This window comes from Ipomoea nil, unplaced genomic scaffold (genome assembly GCF_001879475.1).
Source record: "Ipomoea nil cultivar Tokyo-kokei standard unplaced genomic scaffold, Asagao_1.1 scaffold1708, whole genome shotgun sequence".
Lineage (NCBI taxonomy): Eukaryota > Viridiplantae > Streptophyta > Magnoliopsida > Solanales > Convolvulaceae > Ipomoea > Ipomoea nil.
The window spans coordinates 50,206-70,248 of NW_017618136.1; the positions used below are offsets into that span (position 1 = coordinate 50,206).

Below are 20,043 nucleotides of genomic sequence, written 5' to 3' on the forward strand. Positions count from 1 at the left end.
TTGCACTTTTGGTCCCACGACTATAGTGGCACTATCAGAATTGATCCACGACTTTCCGACCTTGCAATTTTAGTTCACGACTATTGTTTTTTTTGGCAAAAATAGTCCTTCCGACCACTTTTCCGTCAAAATTTCACCGGAGTAAAATTTATTCATTTTTAAGAAGGCTAAAGTTGACATGTTTAAGAGGCTTGTATTACTGATTGTTTGCGGTCATATTTTGCAAATAAAGAATTGTTTTTTATCTAGGAAGAATTGTTAAGGGAAATGTCAAATTTAGCCCTCTTAAAAATGAAGAAATTTTACTCCGGTGGAATTTTGACGAAAAAGTGATCGAAAGGACCATTTTTGCCAAAAAAACAATAATTGTGAACTAAAATTACAAGGTCTGAAAGTCGTGGATCAATTCTGATAGTGCCACTATAGTCGTGGGATCAAAAGTGCAAAAAACTATCCTTTAAACGATAAGCCCAACAAGAAACTACAGGCCCACAAGCCACATGCCGTCTTCCTTCACAAAACCCTATAATGGCTTGCTATATAGCCGAAGCCACTCCTCCATTTCAAGGTTCCCTCGCCGCTGCCTTAGACGCTTCCGCTTCGAATCGCATCTGACTCCGGCCCTCCGAGCTAAAGCACAGCCATGGTTGCCGCCAAGAAGACCGTAAGTTTTTCACACTTCAGTGTGTGCTAGCATGTGTATATCAGATTTAAGAAATCGATGATATGATTTCTGGTTTCGTGTGATGATTTGCAGAAGAAGACTCATGAGAGCATTAACAATAGGCTGGCTCTGGTCATGAAGAGTGGGAAGTACACTTTGGGATACAAGACCGTCCTCAAGTCCCTCAGAAGCTCGAAAGGTTTTCATTTTTCTTTTAACATGAATTTAATTTTATTTGGTATTGCTTCGATTTTGGACTTAGTGTTATGTTTTTAAAAAATTAGTCACTTGTACGTACTTGTTGATTGTATGGTTACTCTGGAGCATTGATTATTTTCACTTTCTAAAATGTCAGATTGTTCTAGCATTAGATATTTGGGTTTTGCTGTTTAATTAGTAGTCTGTGGAATTGATTGCTAAAGCTTTGAATTGGAGCACTGAAGTATGTTGAGATCACTAGTTAAGTCTAATTAGTGATGTTAGAGCAAAATTTTCTCCCCTGGGTCAGGTTAAATATATAAAGCCGTAAAATAACTGTGTAGATTGGATGGTGTATGAAAATGTTACGAGTAGATGACACTAAAGATTTTTAATGTGGAAATCCTTAACTATAAGGTGAAAACTTAAGGTGATTTTGGATTAAGCCTAGCCAAACAAGCTTTCCCACGAAGAGCTATGTAGATGTATGTGGTGGTGGATCCTTGTTGTAGGAGTGTATTGATGAGAATGGAAAGAGAGTTTTATGTCATTCTCCTTTGCTATTGAAGTATGGGGTATTAGAGTGGGCAAAATATTGGAATTTGTCTTAGCTTAACCGAAAAATGCCTTTAGGTTTTACCTCTTAGTTCCCACATTAAAAGCCTATGGTATTGTTTGCTTCACACTATCTTGCACTATTTGGTTTACGCACACGGTCAACTTATGACCCTGTAATTTCTATTGTGGCAAAAATAATTTGCTGCAACAATGAAATATGTTGTCACGATAGGTCAATTGATATCTTTTTTTTTTCTTCTTCATTCCATTGCATTGCACTTGAAAAGTTTTCCTATGTTTCTTCTGTATACAAACACGAATGTGTATATATTTCTTCATTATTATTTTGTAGTAGTAAAATCAATGTTTTTGATACGGTGGGGATCCATAGTCATGGCAATTAGTGCAAGTAAACTAGTGAAGTTTCTGAAACATAACTATTAATTAACTCTTCTGTTTTCTGTATCTTATTGTTTTTTTCCTCAGGGAAATTAATTATAATTTCCAACAACTGCCCTCCTCTTAGGAAGTCTGAGATAGAGTACTATGCCATGTTGGCGAAGGTTGGCGTTCACCACTACAACGGAAGTAAGTCTACATTTAGCTTCAAGATCTAATGTATATTGCATATGATGATTAAATATTTTTTTCAATTTGAAAATGGATTATTAACTGTATGCTTGATCAATTTATTGTTGGTTCAGACAATGTTGATTTGGGAACTGCATGCGGTAAATACTTCAGAGTCTGTTGCCTCAGCATTATTGACCCTGGTAGGCCTATGTTTACTAAAATCTGGAATTTGAAACGAGCTGATTACTTAATGTGTATTGCTAACGTATTTGTTTCTATATATGTGCCTTGCAGGGGACTCTGACATTATCAAGAGCTTGCCGAGCGAGCAGTAAGATAGCAGTCAATGGGCGGTTGCCGTTCTCTTAATGTGATATTTCTTAATTTCGCCAGAAACTGAGATTGTCATTCTAATTTTTGTTCTACAATGTTAGTGTGTACTGTGTAGTTTATACAAACCATTTTATGCGAATGCCTAGTAGGTTTTGGATTTGTCTCATCTATGAATTTTGTTTTTGTCTATGATGTAATGAAGTTGGTTTTTCTTGTTTTCACAAGTTTTGCATACTACTCTTGCTATGTTTGAAATCCCTTCTACTGATTTGAAGTTATCCTCGCATCTTTTCATTTTAATTAATTCGAAATCATGTTAATAATGTTATTAATTAATGTGTTTAATAGGGGTGGTTGAGTTGGTGGAGTAGAATGATTTGTGAGGTTATGAGTTTGAGTGGGGGTGGTATTGATTTTTTGTGATTCGACTGAGAAAATAGTTATTCTTATTACATCGTGACAGAGTAGTAGTACTAAAAAAAAAGATTTGTAACTAATGATTTATAATTCGTTAAAAAAAAATTTTATATGTAATTATAATTATCTGATTATCCAATTTGAATATCAATTACGGAGTATAATTTTTTGTACAATTATAATTTAAGTTGATTGTTAAGTACCTTGTGCTCAAATAACAATCGTGGCGATGTTGACTCTTTGTATTTCAATAGGTTGAGAAAATAATAGATGAATAGATACTAGAATGTAATAGAGTCAGTAGCGGGGGAGAATTTCGAGATAACCCGAGTTTGATCGTCACTTAGAATGTAATAGAGTCAGTAGCGGGGGAGAATTTCGAGATAACTCGAGTTTGATCCCCACAAGTGACGATCCCCTTTGGGCCAGCTTCTGTGTCTCTAGAAGCGAACCGGGTGGACCTGGACCGTTAAACGGACAGAGAAAGACTCGACCACCATGTGTGGTTGAAACCAAAAAAAAAAAAAAAAAAAAAAAAAAATAGTCAGTAGTACTAAAAAGAAAACAAAAAAAAAAGGTTGATTCACACATTACATAGTTTATTTTGAACCTTTAGTTAAATCAAAGCAGCCAATATGATACATTTATACTGTGAGGATTAAATACGAGATTTTGGCATGAGAAATGATGTCTTTAATTTCTCACGAATTTAAATTTGCAAATTGGTAATCGAAGGATTTGCCTTCCCAAATTGGTGCAATTTCAATTCCACTTCCTCAATCCTCTTTCCCAGCTCTCAATTTAAGGTATATAGGGACAGAAATGGAGAGCGGAGGGGGTTTCACCGCCGGAGATCTGTCCACCATCGGCGGCATCGCCACCGTGTCGTTGCTGCATTCCTTCATTCCTACCCACTGGCTGCCTTTCTCCATCGTCGGCCGCGCTCAGAAATGGACTCTCTCCCGTACCCTCGTCGTCAGTCAGTATCCACCCCCATACACGTTTTTTTTTTTTTTTTTTCTAATTTTTTATGCATTTTTTGTTTTCATGTAAGTTTACGGTTCAGATCTGCGTGGCTGCGTCAATTTGCTTGCTGAAATGTTTAGTGGAAATTTGTCATATGCGTTTTTATTTTTAATTTTTCCAAAATTTATATTTATATGGTAAATAAATACAGATGAGATTAGATTGCGTAATTTGGAATACAGATCAAATCTAGAGCAAACTAGGCCATTGTTTTTTTGTTATGTTGAAGAACTTCGATTTGGTTTGTGAGCCCTGTTACATGCTCAGGTTTCTGGAAATGCATTTTAGCCTATGTGTGTTGTTAGTCATGAGCAGATTTGAGGTTTTTACTAGAAAAATTTCAAATGCTGAGGGACTATGATTATTTTCGTGTGTGATTTCAGAGGAATTGCTTTAATATTAACATGGTATCCATATTCTGCCTTCTCTTTACATGTAACTTAAAGTTTTAATGTTTCTTTTGCCTGTTGTTATACTATGCAAAAGTTATCCATCAGGGAAGAATTTCATCCTAACATCTTTACGTCAATCTTATTTTATGAGCGTATTTAGGTGTTTGGTGGACCTCAGCAGTGCATAATTGGTTAACTTTCTAGCTTTTAATGGTGGAAGTTTTTGCTATCTTATAGTTACTATCCTTCGTAACCTTAGACTATCTTGATCAGTTGTAGACAACACCAGAGCTAATCTTGCTCTAGCTGATATCTATTTGGTTTTCATCAAAAGGGATGAGTTGTGTATTTCATATTAATAGTCAAATGCCACATTCTGTGTTTAAATCTTTGACAACACAATCCATCATATATGTGCAATCTGTATTTAAATGTTCAGCAACATAATCCACCAATCATCTGCAAATCAAATTTCTTATTTGCTTTGATGGCGACTGAATTTTCAATGTCTTTGAGGAACACGATGCTATGGAGTATGGAATATTCATTCTAGATTTTGAGTTTGTTTTTGTTCTAATGTTCTCTTTATTCATGCCTGATTCTTTGAGCCAAAGACTGGTAGCCTCCAACACATAGAGATCTTAAACCTCAAAAGAGTTTTATAAATGAAGTTCAGTTTCGTTGAATATTTCTTTCTACTTATTAGTTGTAATGATAATGGTGACTCCATCTTTTATTACAGCTGCACTTGGGGCAGTTTTGCACGTATTGTCAACTTCACTTCTTGGCATAACTGCAATCACCATATCAAACACTATTGCTGGGGAGGAAACTGTGCACAAACTTGCTTCTTTGTTGCTCATATTTCTTGGTGGCAGTTATGTCATCTTGTTTCTCACTGGAAAGGGTGGTCATAGCCATTCACACAACCAACCCATGGAAAAAATGGCTGTGGCTGGGCTTGTTCTTGTGCCTGCTTTGTCTCCTTGCGCAACCACTCTGCCTGTATTTCTCGCTGTTGGAAATTCATCTACCATGATGGTGCTTGCCATAATAGTTCTTCTATTCAGGTAGTTCTTCTCGCTGTTGAACCACAAATATCTATTTCTGACAGTCTTTTAGAGTAGTTTTTGACACTGCAAAATGTATCTTATCGTTGAATGACAATCAGGCTCAAGAGACTGTCAGAAATAGATATTTGTGGTTCAAACTCTAATGCAATATTTCAAATATTTTTTATGACTTCACAAATACATGCGCCTTGCAAATTGCGAGAGTATATGTATTCTGAGAACACTATGACTAGATTAGGATTTAGTCTGTTTTTCTTGGCTTCATCATGAAATTTCCTATAGTCCCTCTGTGCACTTGTTTGAGATCTGAAAACTTCTGAAGCTCATGAATGCTATTTGAATGTTCAGCACCATAACGGTAATGACCTCGCTGGTGGCACTCTCATTTTACGGTGCAAGTCAGCTCAAGTTCCATTGGGTGGAGCGCTATGACAAGCTCCTCGTAGGTTCGGTTCTATGCTTGGTTGGAATCTTAACGCTCATATTCCACGATCACCATCATGATGGAGAAGCGGGTTCTGCTGGAGACCATCTACACAGAAAAATAATTGCACTGTGAGGTTTAAGTGTTATCCTCTTCTTGCTGAGTGTTAAAAATTAGTGTACATTTGAACCTTAACTCCTTAAGTAATGGAAAGTTCAATGTAAAATTTTTGTTCATTGTACTATTAATGAACATCCATATCTATTCAACTATGTTGGGTTAGCAGCATGCTACTTGTGTACAATATCAATCTAACACAACCAATCAATTCAGCTATTCAATATTCATGAAGTAATTATCTCGAAAGGAGTGACTGAGTGTGTGAAATATAATTCTCGTACTGAAATATTCACGAGTTTGATTATTGTCAACACCCTCTCGTCGAGTCTGTAACACGAGATCTTTTAGTGCGGTTTGCCTTTTATGTTTTTCTGTAGGTTGTTACACAAGCAAGGTTTACTTGTACATACCTTCGAGTAGTAGTGGTAAGTTTTCATCGTCAATTGTGTTAAAAACTTAAAATGTGTTTAGTAGACTGGATGACAAGAAGAACAATGTAGTTTGATTCTATTCTGATCGAGTGACATAAATTATACATATATCAAGTTAATATGTTTGATTCTGAACTCAGTAAATGAATTTAAAAAAGTATATTTTGGTGATATATTGAAGTTGAAATTGTGATTACAATATATTTTTACATGATTTTATTATGTCAAATGTAACAAATTAAGTTAAATATTTAATAAAATGTAACAAATTAAGTTAAATATTTTTACATAGTCTGATAATGGATTTAGCCAATGAAAAAAGTGAAGATTCCTGAACTAATAATGCTAATACATCCCTGCTTTCAGAAAGCAGAATCATTATCAGCATTTTGTCCATTGTCCAAAAAAGAAAATGCTACCACTCTTTTAGATGGGATAAATTTTGTTTAAATTAGTCTTTTAATCAATAATTATCTAAGTTGGTTAGTCAATTTATTAAACACGTCACCTCAAATGAAATTCATTTTGTTTAGAGAATATAGTAGTATTCTTCTTTTAAAAAATTGCTTTAAAGATGAAAAGAAAATTTCTATTTGGGAGGATTGGGGCGGTGTAAAAAGTCAAATTATACCCTCTATCATGGTTCAACTTGTAAGACGAATTATTGATAAATATTTATTTTTAGTATACTAAACACTTATTTTTAATGTACTAAATATTTATTTTTGACAATAAACCTACCGACTATAATATACTAAAATTAATTTTTTTAACATATAATATACTAAAAAAATAAAATTTCAATATATTACAAGTGTGGTTGTCGGTTTAATGATTGGTGTAATAGTTGAGACAAATATGACATGAGTATTTGTCCGTATTTTCTTTGTTGTATCACATCACATGAAATTGATAATCATGGTACAACACCATGTGCAATTCACCAATTTATTTATTTATTTTTAAACAAGAAAGAGTAAATTATTTTTTACTTTTTTTTGGGAGAATTTTAAAAGTCCTTTAACAATTTTATTTATGAAAATTAAAAAAATTATTTATTTGTACTAAGTAAACGTCACGCATATAATAATTCGTAAACTATACTGATAAAAAAGATAAAATATATCAAAAAACCGTGTGCAACTGAACTAATTGAGAGAGTATTAGTAAGTTATATATTAATTATATAATATTTTAACCTTTTTCTTGGATCTTAAATTAGAGATGTGGTATATGGTATAAAAGCTAACTTTTTGGTGGATTTATGATTCCTAATGCAAAATCTTGAAGAACACAACACCAATTAAATGAAAGTGGAATTGATAGTGAAAGTGAAAAGATGATGGAGATCCATCCATCCAAAGAAGTGAAAGAACGGTTACATTAGAGATGGTTGATTTGGTAAAGTGGAACTTTAGGTGGCTGGAGTGGGGCCCGGGCAGTCCAACACCGACCTTCTTTGTCTTCCTCCTCAGCACAGTATGCTCTGCAACGCCTTTTGCTATATTCTCTTCTGCATGGATGGATGGATTTGGTTCTCCTCTATCTCTCTCTCTTTCTTCACATGTAATGGGGCACACCCAAATCTGTAAAGACTAAAGAATCTCTCTAGAAAGATAAATATTCTTGGCTAGCTAGCTGGGTCTCACTATCTGGGAGGGGGGTGGGGGGGGGGGCTATTCCTCTCTGAATTCCAAGATTTTGCTCCATTTCCACTTTTCTTCAATCCATCAGGTACTGCTTCCACTTGGGTAATCTTTTAATTGGTGCTGATTTGCTTAAAGTTTGTAGCTTTGTGTTGGATTTGAGCTGATCTTGATTTCCTGTTCAAGAATTGCATCTTTTTTAACCTTAAAAAAGTCTGGGTATTGCCCTTCTGTTCTCTGGGTAGTTCCCTCACTTTTGTGATAGGTTTGGAATGAAGCTCAGTTCTTGGTTCTTGGTTAACTGTACTCACATTTTGTATGGTGAAAATGTGATGGGTTTTACTGGGCATTGTGTTTTTTGTGTGGTTGTTTAGGAATTAAGAGCCAGAATTGGATGTGAATCTTCATAGGATTTGAGTTTCTAGGTTTAGTTGTTGTGAAGGATTGCTTGTTTCCCTGCCTTGATGCACTTTGTCTGCTCTGTTGAGCAACCTTTGTTGTCATTTTCTGAGGATTTGTGTTCTGATGAACATCCTATGGACAATACACTTGGAAATTGAATTTCTGGCTTAGGTTGTCTTTGCTGCAGATGAATCAGGTTCAAAGAAAATTGCAAAGCTATTCTAATTACTTTCCATGTTTAGGATGTCCATTTGAGATTCTTCAGGAATCCTCATTAAGTTGTGCACTTTTGTTTTTTTGGGTGACAATGGAAACCCGCAGCCACTGCTCGAGGTGTTGTGCACTGGGTAAACCTCGCTTTGTGACCCTAGCCCGATAGCTGACTGGCTCAAACCAAGAAGGCCAATAGGCCATTCCCGTTGGGTGTTGAACTTGTAACCTCTGGGTAAACCTCGCTTTGTGATCCTAGCCTTATAGGCTTATAGCTGACTGGATCAAACCAAGAAGGCCAATAGGCCATTCCCGTTTGGGAGTTGAACTTGTAACACTGTGGTTACCAAGTTAATAGTCTGACCGATTTGGTTGGGTTACCCTAGTTGTGCAATTTTTTCCTTCACCATATGGAGGCCGGGAATGGAAATTAGCATTGAACAAAGAATCAAACTTCTATTTTCTTATATGATCAAGCTAACTTTAATTGAATAATATGTCCTTTTTCCATTTTATTCTGGCTCTCGTTCCATTTCAGCATATTTCGATTCTAACATGCCAAATGGAGCCTTGTCTTTTCATTATGTGATTTTGCCTGAGATTGTTACTAAATCTTGCTTCCGTTATGTTTATTGCATTGGTTTTTGTTCAGGATCGAATTGGTAATATATTGATGATCTTTGGGTGTTTGAATTGCAACGCGGGAGTGGTTTATTTCGGGGTTGTTTAATGGGGGGTGTGAGTTCTAAAATCGAAGAAGATAAGGCGTTACAGCTCTGTCGTGAGCGGAAAAAGTATGTTCGACAAGCACTCGATGGCAGGTGTTTTTTAGCAGCTACCCATATTGCTTACATAGAGGCGTTGAAAATCGCGGGAACTGATTTAAGAAAGTTCGTTGAACCCGAAGCTTCGATCTATACTTCAACCGATGTTATACCTCAGCCACTTGCATTGCCCGGGGGAAAGTCTCCTTCCCAGTTCTCGTCCCCGTCTATCTCACGAGGCGTGGATGGATCTCGGAATATATTCCCGTCCCCTTCGCCTCCCACCTCTGCAAGATACCACGCAAATCACATGAAGTTTAGAGGTTCGTTTTCGAGGAAAGTCGAAGAAATACCCGTTGTCCCGGTTACTATATCCGTTACTTCCAACGCCCCTCAGAGCCCCGGGAAGCCCGAAACGTCACTATCAGAAGCCCCTCCCGTCTCGTTAGAAGCTCCAGAATGGGACTTTTTCGGTCTCGATCATGGTCATGCATCTAGCAATCGTTTTTCCCCGAAAGAAGCAACGGGAGAGAATGCAACCGAGACTGGATATGACGGGGCTTCTCTATTGGAAGATGAAGAACCGAATTTTTCCTCCCCTAGAAGGGTCGAGTCACACGAGTCGGATGATGAATTTGATGACCCTCCTACAGAAACATTGGTTCGAAGCTTCGAAAATGTTAATAGGACGATGGATAATGCTGCAAATTCTTTGAACGGGGAGAGCAATTCACCTAATCCGTCCCCGTTAAGACGTCCATCTCGAGGACTAGTCGGGAACGGTGTGACAACGACCCCGGGAAGAGAAAACAATCCCGAGAATAAGGTTGCTTCAAAGGACTTCCTTTCCAGCATGAAAGATATCGAGCTCCTCTTCGTTAAAGCGTCGGATTCAGGACGAGAAGTACCCCGGATGCTCGAAGCAAATAAATTCCATTTTCGTCCAATTTTTCCCGGGAGAGAAAGTACTCCATCCCCTCCTTTATCTCTCACATTAATGCACATAAGGAATTAAATTTACCTTTTTCCTAATCTTTTCTTGGCAATTTATTACTTTGCAGGTGGTTTAATATCGAAAACATTGTTAAAATCTTGTTTCTCTTGCAGTGAAGATCCTAGCCAAGTTCCCGAAGGTGGGCCTCCTCGTAATTTACTATTACTTGTAGCATTTCTTCGTGCCTCGAGCTATGAAGTATGTTAACTTTTGATATACTTCACCGAATTCTTTTATTCTCGTTTCAGAACCTCCTCATGCCTCTATTAAGTATCTGACTTGGCACCGGACCGCATCATCACGTTCTTCGTCTTCCAGAAATCCACTCGGTGTGAACTCAGCAGACGATGTTGAAGATGTCTCGAATAACCTTTTCGATAACTTCTGTATGAATTCGGGGAGTCATGCTTCGACCTTAGATCGGCTGTTTGCTTGGGAGAAGAAGCTTTATGACGAAGTTAAGGTATTATGTTGGTTATATATATATATATATATATATATATATATATATATATATATATATATATATATATATATATATATATATATATATATATATATATATATATATATATATATGCTCGAGAATCGAGATGCACTTGTTTACTAGTATATCTACATAAGAGCTTCATTTGTTGTTTCTTGTTGAATTTGGAAGATGGAATGGCCTAGCCGGTAGAGAATAACAACCACCCGCCAGTTAGGCGGAAACAAGAATGAAGAATAGAAAATGTATATAAGACTGAAAGATATAGAAAATATATGATTCTATATTATCTCTGTGCTTCTAATAAAGAAACATAATACATATATATTTACCTATTCAGACACAACCCTATGGATAAACCTAACTCTTTATTTTTCAACATTTCTAAATATAAATTTCTTTGATTTCAGGCTTGTGAGATGGTCAGAAGTATATATGATTCGAGGCGCAAGGTGCTTAGACAGCTAGAATCGAAGGGAGAAAGTTCACGAAAGATTGATAAAGTACGCGCTGTGGTGAAGGATCTGCACTCGAGAATTGGCGTTGCCATCCACCGAATCAACTCCATCTCGAGGAAAATCGAGGAATTGAGAGACAAAGAACTTCAACCTCAGCTCGAGGAGTTGATTGAAGGGTATGCCTCCTCGTAACTCGAGGTTTTCTTGTAAGGTTTTGAAGTCTGATTTAGTTTTTGAACTGTACTTGCCTCCTCGGTTTTATCCAGATTAAGGAGAATGTGGGAAACGATGCTCGATTGCCACAAACTTCAGCTCCACATTGTATCGATAGCCCATTCCCCCGGGAACATCAAGGTCTCTATGAATTCAGATTCACACCGGGAGACTATTATCGACCTTGAAAACGAGCTGATTTCGCTATCCTCGAGCTTTATGAAGTGGATAGGTGCTCAGAAAACGTACGTGGAAGCGATTCATATGTGGCTCTTGAAGTGTGTATTTTTTGAAGACAAATCTTCCAAGAAGAAAAGGAAACAGCTACTACCTGCCCGAAAGGTCGGTCCACCGATATATGCCATATGTAGTGTCTGGATGGACATGTTCGAGTCTTTGCCCACGAAAGACGTGGTCGATGCCACGAAGAGCTTAGCAGCTGAAGTCACTCGTTTCTTGCCCCGCCACGAGAAAAATCAAGCCAAGGGTGCTAATCCTCCCCCACGAGACGATGCCTCGGGGGACTTCATTGCAGGGTATGATCGTTTCCAAACGAGCTTCGCTACTTTCCTTGCTCAGCTAACCAAATTCGCAGAGTCTTCTGTTAAAATGTTCACTCATCTCCAGAAGGCCACTCAAGACGCTAAAAGTGTCTATGCTCGAGTGAAAATCATGAGCCACGAGAACAGCATTCCTTCTCACGAGAAGGATCCGGAACCATGAAATGGCATCGAATGCTTAATAAAACCAGACTGCACAGATACAGGAAACAACGAATCGAACCATCATTATTATGTCGTATGTATAGATCGAGGCGGGAATAAAAAGAGGTAAACTTATTTTGAGCTTTTACATCACTGCTTGACTGAAGATATGAAATAATGGAGCTCAGTATAGTCATTCATATATATTATGTTTTAGGCATAGTTAAACTTGTAAAAGGAGATATAGATAGTGATGAAGAGATTATGGTCTATTGTGGGGAACTGTATTTGTTGTATATATTCATCTTAAATAATCAATCTTTTGGTTCCTTTAACAACTTACCAAATGTTTGGTACATGTTTAGAGTATCTCTAACCCATTTAACACCAAAACACCAAAAATCTCTAACAAATATCACATCAAAGAGAATATTCTCTACACCAAATTGTATTCATCTCCAACTCATTACACCAAAACACCAAATTTTTACATCAAATGTTATTCTACACTAAAATAATATGGTTTCTCTAATTTCAAAATTTTATTAATTCGAATTTAATTAGTGTAATATAAAATATAATAATTTGTGATGTAAAAAAAATAAAAAAAATTAGTAACATTATTTTTATGATGTTATTATGTTTGATTTATTTTAATTTTTAATTAATATATATTCAATATTAGTCTCGTTTTAATCGTCTTGATGATATCTTTCAAATGATATAATTTATTTATAATAATATAATATTTATATTTAAGTATTTAACGAAATATATAAATAGATAAAAACAAAATAAAGAATACAAAAGGAATTAACAAATAAAAGTAAGGGCAAAACAGGAATTAATTTTTTTTTAGGAAAATGCCGTGGATGAACATTGTTGCGCCAAATATGGCGTAGCACTGTTCATCATTTGGCGATTTGCCGTGGGTTGGAGTTCCAAAAAATGAGGGGATGGTGCAATGGCGTTGATATTTTGCGAAATGGGGTCTCCTTAGAGTTGCTCTTAGCAAGTTCAAATGGCCGCATTGGTAGCCATGACCAAGGTTCCAATTCTGGTTCGGTTTGAACCGAACCGAACCGTGGTCATATCTATGCCCTGGTGCCTTTTGCATGTATTGGGTTCACCCATGTATATTATATTAGATATCGTGTAGATAAGTATTGATAAATACCGGTAGTTGTATCTGATACAAAAAACATCCGTGTTTGTAAAAATTGTCACTATATACGAGTATGGTGGTTAACATGTCAAAGGGAGTTTACCCTTCTTTTTTGCCTTAATCTAAATTCAGCCAGGGTCAAACTTTATAACTTATAAAGTTTGACTTTTACTCATGAGAATATTTTGCCTAGTGCTCTTTTTCACAATAGTTGTAACTTCAATTCAAAGTGCACAATTGTTTCTTCTGCTCCAAACAACACGTAATCCATAATTTCTTTTTATCGAATGAATATCAAATTGAAAGATATATTCTATCTCAAGTAAAAGTCTGAATCGATAGTTAAACTGCACATTTATTTTTATATATTATATATGTTCAGTAATATATTTGATTAAACTAACACACCCACTTTCATTGAATTAAACCTCTAATAGTTTCAATAAAAGTAAATAACAATGAAGATCCCCTGTGCATGTGTTTCTCGACATTAATTCCTACTACCAACAACTTACGTATAAAAAGAGGAGAGGTTGATCCGGTGTGTGCCATGTGTGGAGTTGCAAATGAGGATATTATGCATGCATTGGTTTTGTGTGATTATACAAATATCATTTGGGCACTATCTAACCTTCCATCTCCAAATATTGTGACAAATATTTTTTATGAATGATTTAGTGCAATGTTAAATATTCATTCTGATGGTATTGCCTACGCAGCTGCAATTATTTACCATTTATGAAGAGCTCGGAATGGTGCGGTTTGGGAAGCATGTTTGCCCCGACCAAGACGGTTGGTAGCCACGGCCCAGGCCGATTTCGCTGCATGGCGTCATGTACACGGAGAAGTGCCAAGGGCGGAGACAAATCCCGCGCCAACCAGCGCCACTGCAGCGCTGACTGCTGCCCAGGGAGCCGAAGGAGAAAATCACGGTTTGGCCGTGAGCCATGCTGTCCACCATACTATGCTACACCACGCTCCAACACAATTAACGCCCAAATGCTATGTCGATGCCGGATATCATCATGCGGACAATACAGCAACGGTAGGAGCGGTATTAATAGGACCAGGTGGTCAGTTTATCTCGGCGTACAGTGCACCCTTGCCACATTGTTTTTCCCCACTAATGGCCGAGGCGTATGCATTTAAGGAGGCCCTATCTTGGTTACGCGAACGTGGAGAGCAAAATATAGAGCTATTTACTGATTGCCAGACACTTCAAAGTTACTTAACCACACCACAACTGCTGTCACGATCATATATTGGCTATGCTATTGATGGATGCAGGAACTATTTATCTACTTTTAATTATAGTCATGTTAATTTCATTCCTAGATCGCAGAATTATTTAGCACATAGTTTAGCTTCTACAGCTTTTCAGTATGATACAGCTATGTATTGGGATACTATCTCACCTGATGCTATTTCAGCTTATCTATGAATACAACCCATTGGTTGACCTTCAACAAAAAAAAAAAAAAAAAAAAAAAAAATAGAGAATCATTCTTAAATTCAACACATTACAAACTTCTCTTCCAACATAATTAATTAAAGTTCTTGTTCAATATGCATGCGCAATAGATATAGAAATGAATAATTAATTAAGTAAAATACAGAAATGAATAATTAAGTAAAATATATATTCCACTTGGAATAGCTGTATTGGATCTGGTGTACATGTGAAAATTGTCCAGGTGCATGCTATCTCTTAACAGGTGCCACCAACAAAACCCTTCTCACGTGACGACAAAAGTTTTGTCAAGTCGGTAAATCTTAATTTTCAGTACGAGGTTAAAAAAAATTGATTGATTATATTTTTACTGTAGACAATTTCAAATAAGATACAATCTTAATTAATATGTGCCAAAGATATTTATCATCTAACACTCTTTAAGTTGAGTCAATCCTACATAATTTTTATAATGCAGTTATCTCTCATGTGTAATTTACAGGTCATTACACAGAAGCGAAGTTTATCATGTGTATAACATCGAACAGTGACCACAGATTTTTCTAATTATTAAGAAAGTGATATTTTATCATTTGTTATTAATTTTGTAAATACTTTGTAATATCTATAATAATTATTAGTGATTGTTTTATACTAATTAAAATCATTCAAGGTCCTCCTGTTGCATTGAATGTTAGTTTTAGCCAAACTCTAACCAAATATTTAAGATGTTGGTCAGCATTCAACACTCATCACTAATACCTTTTATACTAAATACAATAATGTATGTTATGTCTGGTTACATCGAGTATTATAAAAATAAGTATTTATAATATCTAAAATAAAAAAAGAACCAATACTAAATCACAGTAATTTAATTAGATCGAAACTCCTTAATTATTATTATGAGTGTAATTATGGTTGGTAATAATAAGTTGGGGATGGTATGTAGCATGGCAACATGTAAGGGAGGGGGGGGAGGGGGGTCTAAAAAGATGGCCATTAATGGAGCCCACCAAGAGTCTTCTCCACTATTGACTTGAGAATTAAACAATGAGAAGCACATGGTTGAGGATGTTATAATGATTAAGGATGAGAACAAATGGATAAGTCTTAGTCATCTCTTCAAAGTCACCAATAATTTCTCTCTTTTTCTAAGCTATCCAACTAATGTGTATTGTTCAAGTCAAATAATTTCCTATTCACTTGTCATTTCTGATTGATGGATAGGTGGGGTAATATACCTTAAAAAAACCAAAATTATTTTTCTTTGGTAAAAGGGAGAATTATTAGTGTTGAATTCCTTGGCAAAAATTGTGTATTTTTCAAAGCTTATAACATGTTTATCTCGCAAAAGAAATATACGACGAATGAAATTTAAAATCAGTGAGAAAGGAATAATAACAGATGATTTCATATCCCATTATTTAGTCGGTAAAATTTCACACTGAATTTGTAAAACCTAAGATACTCAAACATGAGAATTTACAGTTATAAAAGATTATGGAGGAAACAATTTTCTTTTTCTACGAACCAAACGACTGTCAAAGAAAAAACTTTTTGATTGATTCAAGAAAACGAAAATAGTGCAAAATACATTTGTTATAGCTGAGTTCAAAACATGCAAATTGTTAAGTAAAAGTAAGATTATAAAGCGTACTTAAAGTTTAAACCTAACACAATATATCTGATCTATTCAATCACATCAAGAACATATAACTTATCATCGTAAGAAATAAATAATTTTTTTTTAAAAAATATCACACCCCCTTTTCTCTTGGCACAAAAAGAGGGTCTTAGGGGTGGGGGGTGGGAGGGGGGAGGTGTTGTGGGGGAAAGAATTTGGACATATAATTGTTAGATGGGGAACACAACAAGAAGAAGTGTGACAATGCAATGTACCATCCTAAAAGAGTGGGACATAGCAAATATAGTACCAAGATTTCTTTCCTTCATAAAGAGACAATCAACTGCCATCCTTTGAGGATGGCTATGTAGTTATCATCAAACTAATGAAAGGGGCATTATCTAATTCAACTTACCTAATTAAGAATATTCCTAGTATGTAAACCATATTATCATTGTAATTAATTTTGAATGACTTCCTTTTTATGTTCTTGTCATGTTTCTCGATCAGTGGTTCGAATTTAATGTCTCTATCATATATACATACACATATGAAACATAGATAGCGTTATTGTAAAAGTTGTAGGTAAATTTAATCCTGATCAAACTCGATTAACCCGCAGTTAATTTCAGATTTTTACCATGAGACAACACTGGGGGGTACCAAGATTTCATGCATGAAAATGAAAAACATAAAACTGAAAGGAAAGATTCAGAAGAACAGATTTTTAACATTCAAACATAACCAACCAACTTATAAAAAGATACAATAGATATAACAAAGGCATATTTTGCACTGCCCTTTGCTTGCTTGACAGATTACACATAACAATAATTATAATAATAAAAGTTCCTATATGGAAGATCAAAAATAGAACTTATTAAAGACCTATAATAAGTTTAGCAAATCTAAGAGAGAATTATATTCTCCATGCAATATAACCCTTTGACTTTCTATAACTATATGGGAAATGGAAATGGAAATGGAAATGGCATAGCTGTAAGGTGTTTTTGGACCTGAAAATGGCAGACCAAATCGAGTTGCGTTCTTGGTCCATAGAGCGGTGAGGCGAGGCGAGGCTGCAGACAACCTAGTACCAGCTGAGGATGTCTTTCTTTGGCAGGGGTGGAACGCCAAGTAAGCCTTCAGAGTAATCGGAGGGTGGGAGGTTGAAGGGAGGGCCAAACATGAAGGGGAGTGTCTCGATGGAGCTGACGTTGAAAGGGGAGTTCAGAGCCTTGGGCTGCTCGAACTGGTCTCCCGATGTGAACATGGGACGAGTCGAGGAAATGTTGCTCTCCTGGAAGATATTCCCCGGGATGATCCCTTGGTTTTGAAGGAAACCGCCCTGATGACACTGAATGTTGGTTTGTTGAAGAGGTTGTTCTTTAGCAGGTCCAGAGTTCCTAGGATTCGAGATTTTGTTCCCCTGGATGTTTGTGTCGTAGAACGACATGAGATCGTTGATCATCCTTTGCCCGTCTTCTGGAACACCGAGTCCCGAGAGATTGAAGGAAGGCGGGCTTGGATTGACGGGTGGAGCAGCAGTAGCAGTAGCAGTAGCAGCAGCAGCAGCTGAAGGCTGCACAAATTGTTGAGTAAACACCACGGGCTTGACTTCATTCATGTGGAAGTTCGAAACCCCGAATTGAGCAGAGTTTCTGTAAGGGCAAGTTAATTGATGATTGTCTCTAGCCAATCTGTCCTCGAACCCGAGCCCGAGCTCTCGGTGAGGGCATTGAGGAAACTCGCAAGTATAGATCCTATGATCCAACAAAATGGGCAGCTCATTCCCGGGCTTCCTCTTGTTGTTGAACATCTCAACACCCATACTCAGCAAATTGATGTTGTTTGGTTTTTGCTCTTGAACATCGAAGTCGGGGTCGTTATCGACCCCTTCAACGTCATACTCACCGCTATCGTTCACAGAAAACATCCCACTCCCACCGGTCGAGGATAGGGGCGGGCACCTCTCGGGGTAAAGCTCCCGAGCCAAGGCTTCCTCTTGGTTAACGATGGCAAGCCAAGTAGCACTCTCCTTGGCGGTCATCTTGTCTTGCAAGCACTTGGACTGCCTTACGAGCTTGCGAATCTTGGAGATATCGGGGGACATATGCTTGATGACAGCGGTGAGAACACCGACCTTCCACGCCTTTTTGAGGTCGTGTGGCTTCTTGTAAGGCGGGGGAAAGGCTTGGTCCTTGTGCAAACCCAATTGAGGCCACCACGCCTCGCTCCCGGTAGGCCACCAGGGCGGTGGAACGCCTTTCTCCAAAGGGAACCGTCTCTGAGGGGGGTCACAATGCTGCATCAAAGCCGAGAGCAACGAGCCAAGCGTGGTGTCCTGAAGCTCCTGCAAGGTGTGGGGAATAGGCCCAACCGGGCTCGAGTTCTCGTTCCTCCCCGGGATAGCATTATCCACTTGGTACTTGGCTATTGCAGCCGGGCCATTCCGATCAAACCTCACCTTATCCTTCCACCACTCCCTCAAATTATCAGACGCCCCGCTCACCGGCTTCCCTTTCTCCGGGATGATCCCGTAAACGAACCCCTGAGCCTTGCACACCTCCATCATCTTCAACATGTACTTCAAGATCCCGTCCTGAGCCCTCGACATCTTCTTCCTCCTCGCCTGCTCCTGAGACTTGTTCGTCTCCCGTTTAGCCCCATCCTCGCCCTCGCCCTCCTTACTCTTGCTCATCTCCTTCAAACGTTTCAGCTTCATCTTGTCCCTCCACATCCTCCTCTCCAGCTCCTCCATATCCATTTCATCGTCGCTATAGTCATCCTCCACCTCCACCACCACCGCCGCCTCGGGCTCAGCCCCGGGCGGTGGAGCAACCATATCAGCTGGCTCTTTCAGAGGAGCCAGGAAGGAATCAAGATCATTACAGAACCCCATATCATCAAACATCATCATCTTCAATCCCAGCAGCCTCTAAATCCAAGAACACAATTGGGAATTTGGGATTCAACAACCAAACCTGCAAATTCAGTGCCTAAAAAAAAAACAAAATTCAGTTTATCAAACAGAAAAGGATACATAAACCATAGTTGAATTGAAAAGAAAACAATGAAGATCACACCAGATACTATAATTCAACCAAAATCAGACAGAGAAAAAGGTAGCTTTACTGCTTTATACAATCATAAAATCTGTGATTGAACCCCACCCATCAAAAGAACTCCAAACTTCCCAGAATTCATAGAAAAAAGAGAAAAAAACTTGAACCCAGAAGCAGCCATTAAAAACATATAGATGAATCAGAACAGAACAAAACCACAAGTTTCTTCTGGTGTTTGAATTAAACAAAGCCAAAACAATAAATTCAATGAAGCAAAAAGGTGAAATCTTGACATTAAAAACAACACAGATATGCCCGCCCCACAAATCTTAAAGATTAATAATTCAAACACTCTGGGTTTGATGAGAAACTCCCCCCACCCCCCTCCCACCCCAACCCGCCAAGAACAAACTGAAAGACATAAACAATAACACAAAAAGATCCCAGCTTTGATCATGGAAAAAGGAAAAGACAAATACAAGAAAATCTTATGTACCTCAGAGGTTTCTGGGTTTTTTCTCTCTTCCAACAGTCTGTTCAACTCTTCTCTCCTTGAGAATAATTGACTCTCTAGACTTCAGAGGATAGAGAGAGAAAAGTACACACACGAAAGAAGGTTCAGAGAAATGGAAGTTACACTCGCACTGAT

General features: G+C 37.4%; 4 protein-coding genes across 5 annotated transcripts; 3 read left to right on the top strand and 1 right to left on the bottom strand.

Moving 5' to 3' along the window:
- The first annotated feature begins 546 nt into the window (after positions 1 to 546).
- LOC109191636 (60S ribosomal protein L30-like) lies at positions 547 to 2,544 on the top strand. The gene is made up of 5 exons (XM_019342249.1): positions 547 to 664; positions 758 to 863; positions 1,907 to 2,008; positions 2,125 to 2,193; positions 2,288 to 2,544. The coding sequence occupies exons 1-5, from the start codon at positions 644 to 646 to the stop codon at positions 2,326 to 2,328; spliced, it is 339 nt and encodes a 112-aa protein (XP_019197794.1). The 5' UTR covers positions 547 to 643; the 3' UTR covers positions 2,329 to 2,544.
- Positions 2,545 to 3,382: 838 nt separating this feature from the next.
- Positions 3,383 to 6,006, top strand: LOC109191635. The gene is made up of 3 exons (XM_019342248.1): positions 3,383 to 3,722; positions 4,904 to 5,231; positions 5,583 to 6,006. Exons 1-3 carry the CDS (start codon positions 3,566 to 3,568, stop codon positions 5,791 to 5,793), a joined length of 696 nt encoding a protein of 231 aa, XP_019197793.1. The 5' UTR covers positions 3,383 to 3,565; the 3' UTR covers positions 5,794 to 6,006.
- A 1,511-nt stretch (positions 6,007 to 7,517) lies between these two features.
- Positions 7,518 to 12,422, top strand: LOC109191634. Its single transcript, XM_019342247.1, has 6 exons — positions 7,518 to 7,943; positions 9,120 to 10,196; positions 10,293 to 10,364; positions 10,474 to 10,688; positions 11,123 to 11,346; positions 11,437 to 12,422. The coding sequence occupies exons 2-6, from the start codon at positions 9,197 to 9,199 to the stop codon at positions 12,104 to 12,106; spliced, it is 2,181 nt and encodes a 726-aa protein (XP_019197792.1). The 5' UTR covers positions 7,518 to 7,943; positions 9,120 to 9,196; the 3' UTR covers positions 12,107 to 12,422.
- A 4,617-nt stretch (positions 12,423 to 17,039) lies between these two features.
- On the bottom strand, positions 17,040 to 20,043 carry LOC109191629 (ETHYLENE INSENSITIVE 3-like 1 protein). Of its 2 annotated transcripts, none has more exons than XM_019342239.1 (2): positions 19,891 to 20,043; positions 17,040 to 19,328 (listed from the first exon to the last, which is right to left on the bottom strand). In XM_019342239.1, the coding sequence occupies exon 2, from the start codon at positions 19,247 to 19,249 to the stop codon at positions 17,420 to 17,422; it is 1,830 nt and encodes a 609-aa protein (XP_019197784.1). In that variant the 5' UTR covers positions 19,250 to 19,328; positions 19,891 to 20,043; the 3' UTR covers positions 17,040 to 17,419. The 2 variants fall into 2 exon arrangements, with proteins under 2 accessions (XP_019197784.1, XP_019197785.1); XM_019342240.1 differs by lacking the exon at positions 19,891 to 20,043 and adding an exon at positions 19,416 to 19,685 and having other exon boundaries at positions 17,101 to 19,328.

What these genes read in the sequence shown, in the direction of transcription:
- LOC109191629 (XM_019342239.1), bottom strand. Translation starts at nt 19,249, where the DNA reads ATGATGATGTTTGATGATATGGGGTTCTGTAATGATCTTGATTCCTTC.
- LOC109191635 (XM_019342248.1), top strand. Translation starts at nt 3,566, where the DNA reads ATGGAGAGCGGAGGGGGTTTCACCGCCGGAGATCTGTCCACCATCGGC. An exon ending in CTCCCGTACCCTCGTCGTCA is followed by an intron (nt 3,723 to 4,903) that starts GTCAGTATCCAC and finishes CTTTTATTACAG; the next exon opens with CTGCACTTGGGGCAGTTTTG. An exon ending in ATAATAGTTCTTCTATTCAG is followed by an intron (nt 5,232 to 5,582) that starts GTAGTTCTTCTC and finishes TTGAATGTTCAG; the next exon opens with CACCATAACGGTAATGACCT.
- LOC109191636 (XM_019342249.1), top strand. Translation starts at nt 644, where the DNA reads ATGGTTGCCGCCAAGAAGACC. An exon ending in TGGTTGCCGCCAAGAAGACC is followed by an intron (nt 665 to 757) that starts GTAAGTTTTTCA and finishes GATGATTTGCAG; the next exon opens with AAGAAGACTCATGAGAGCAT. An exon ending in CCTCAGCATTATTGACCCTG is followed by an intron (nt 2,194 to 2,287) that starts GTAGGCCTATGT and finishes TGTGCCTTGCAG; the next exon opens with GGGACTCTGACATTATCAAG.
- LOC109191634 (XM_019342247.1), top strand. Translation starts at nt 9,197, where the DNA reads ATGGGGGGTGTGAGTTCTAAAATCGAAGAAGATAAGGCGTTACAGCTC. An exon ending in TCCTAGCCAAGTTCCCGAAG is followed by an intron (nt 10,365 to 10,473) that starts GTGGGCCTCCTC and finishes TTCTCGTTTCAG; the next exon opens with AACCTCCTCATGCCTCTATT. An exon ending in CTCGAGGAGTTGATTGAAGG is followed by an intron (nt 11,347 to 11,436) that starts GTATGCCTCCTC and finishes GGTTTTATCCAG; the next exon opens with ATTAAGGAGAATGTGGGAAA.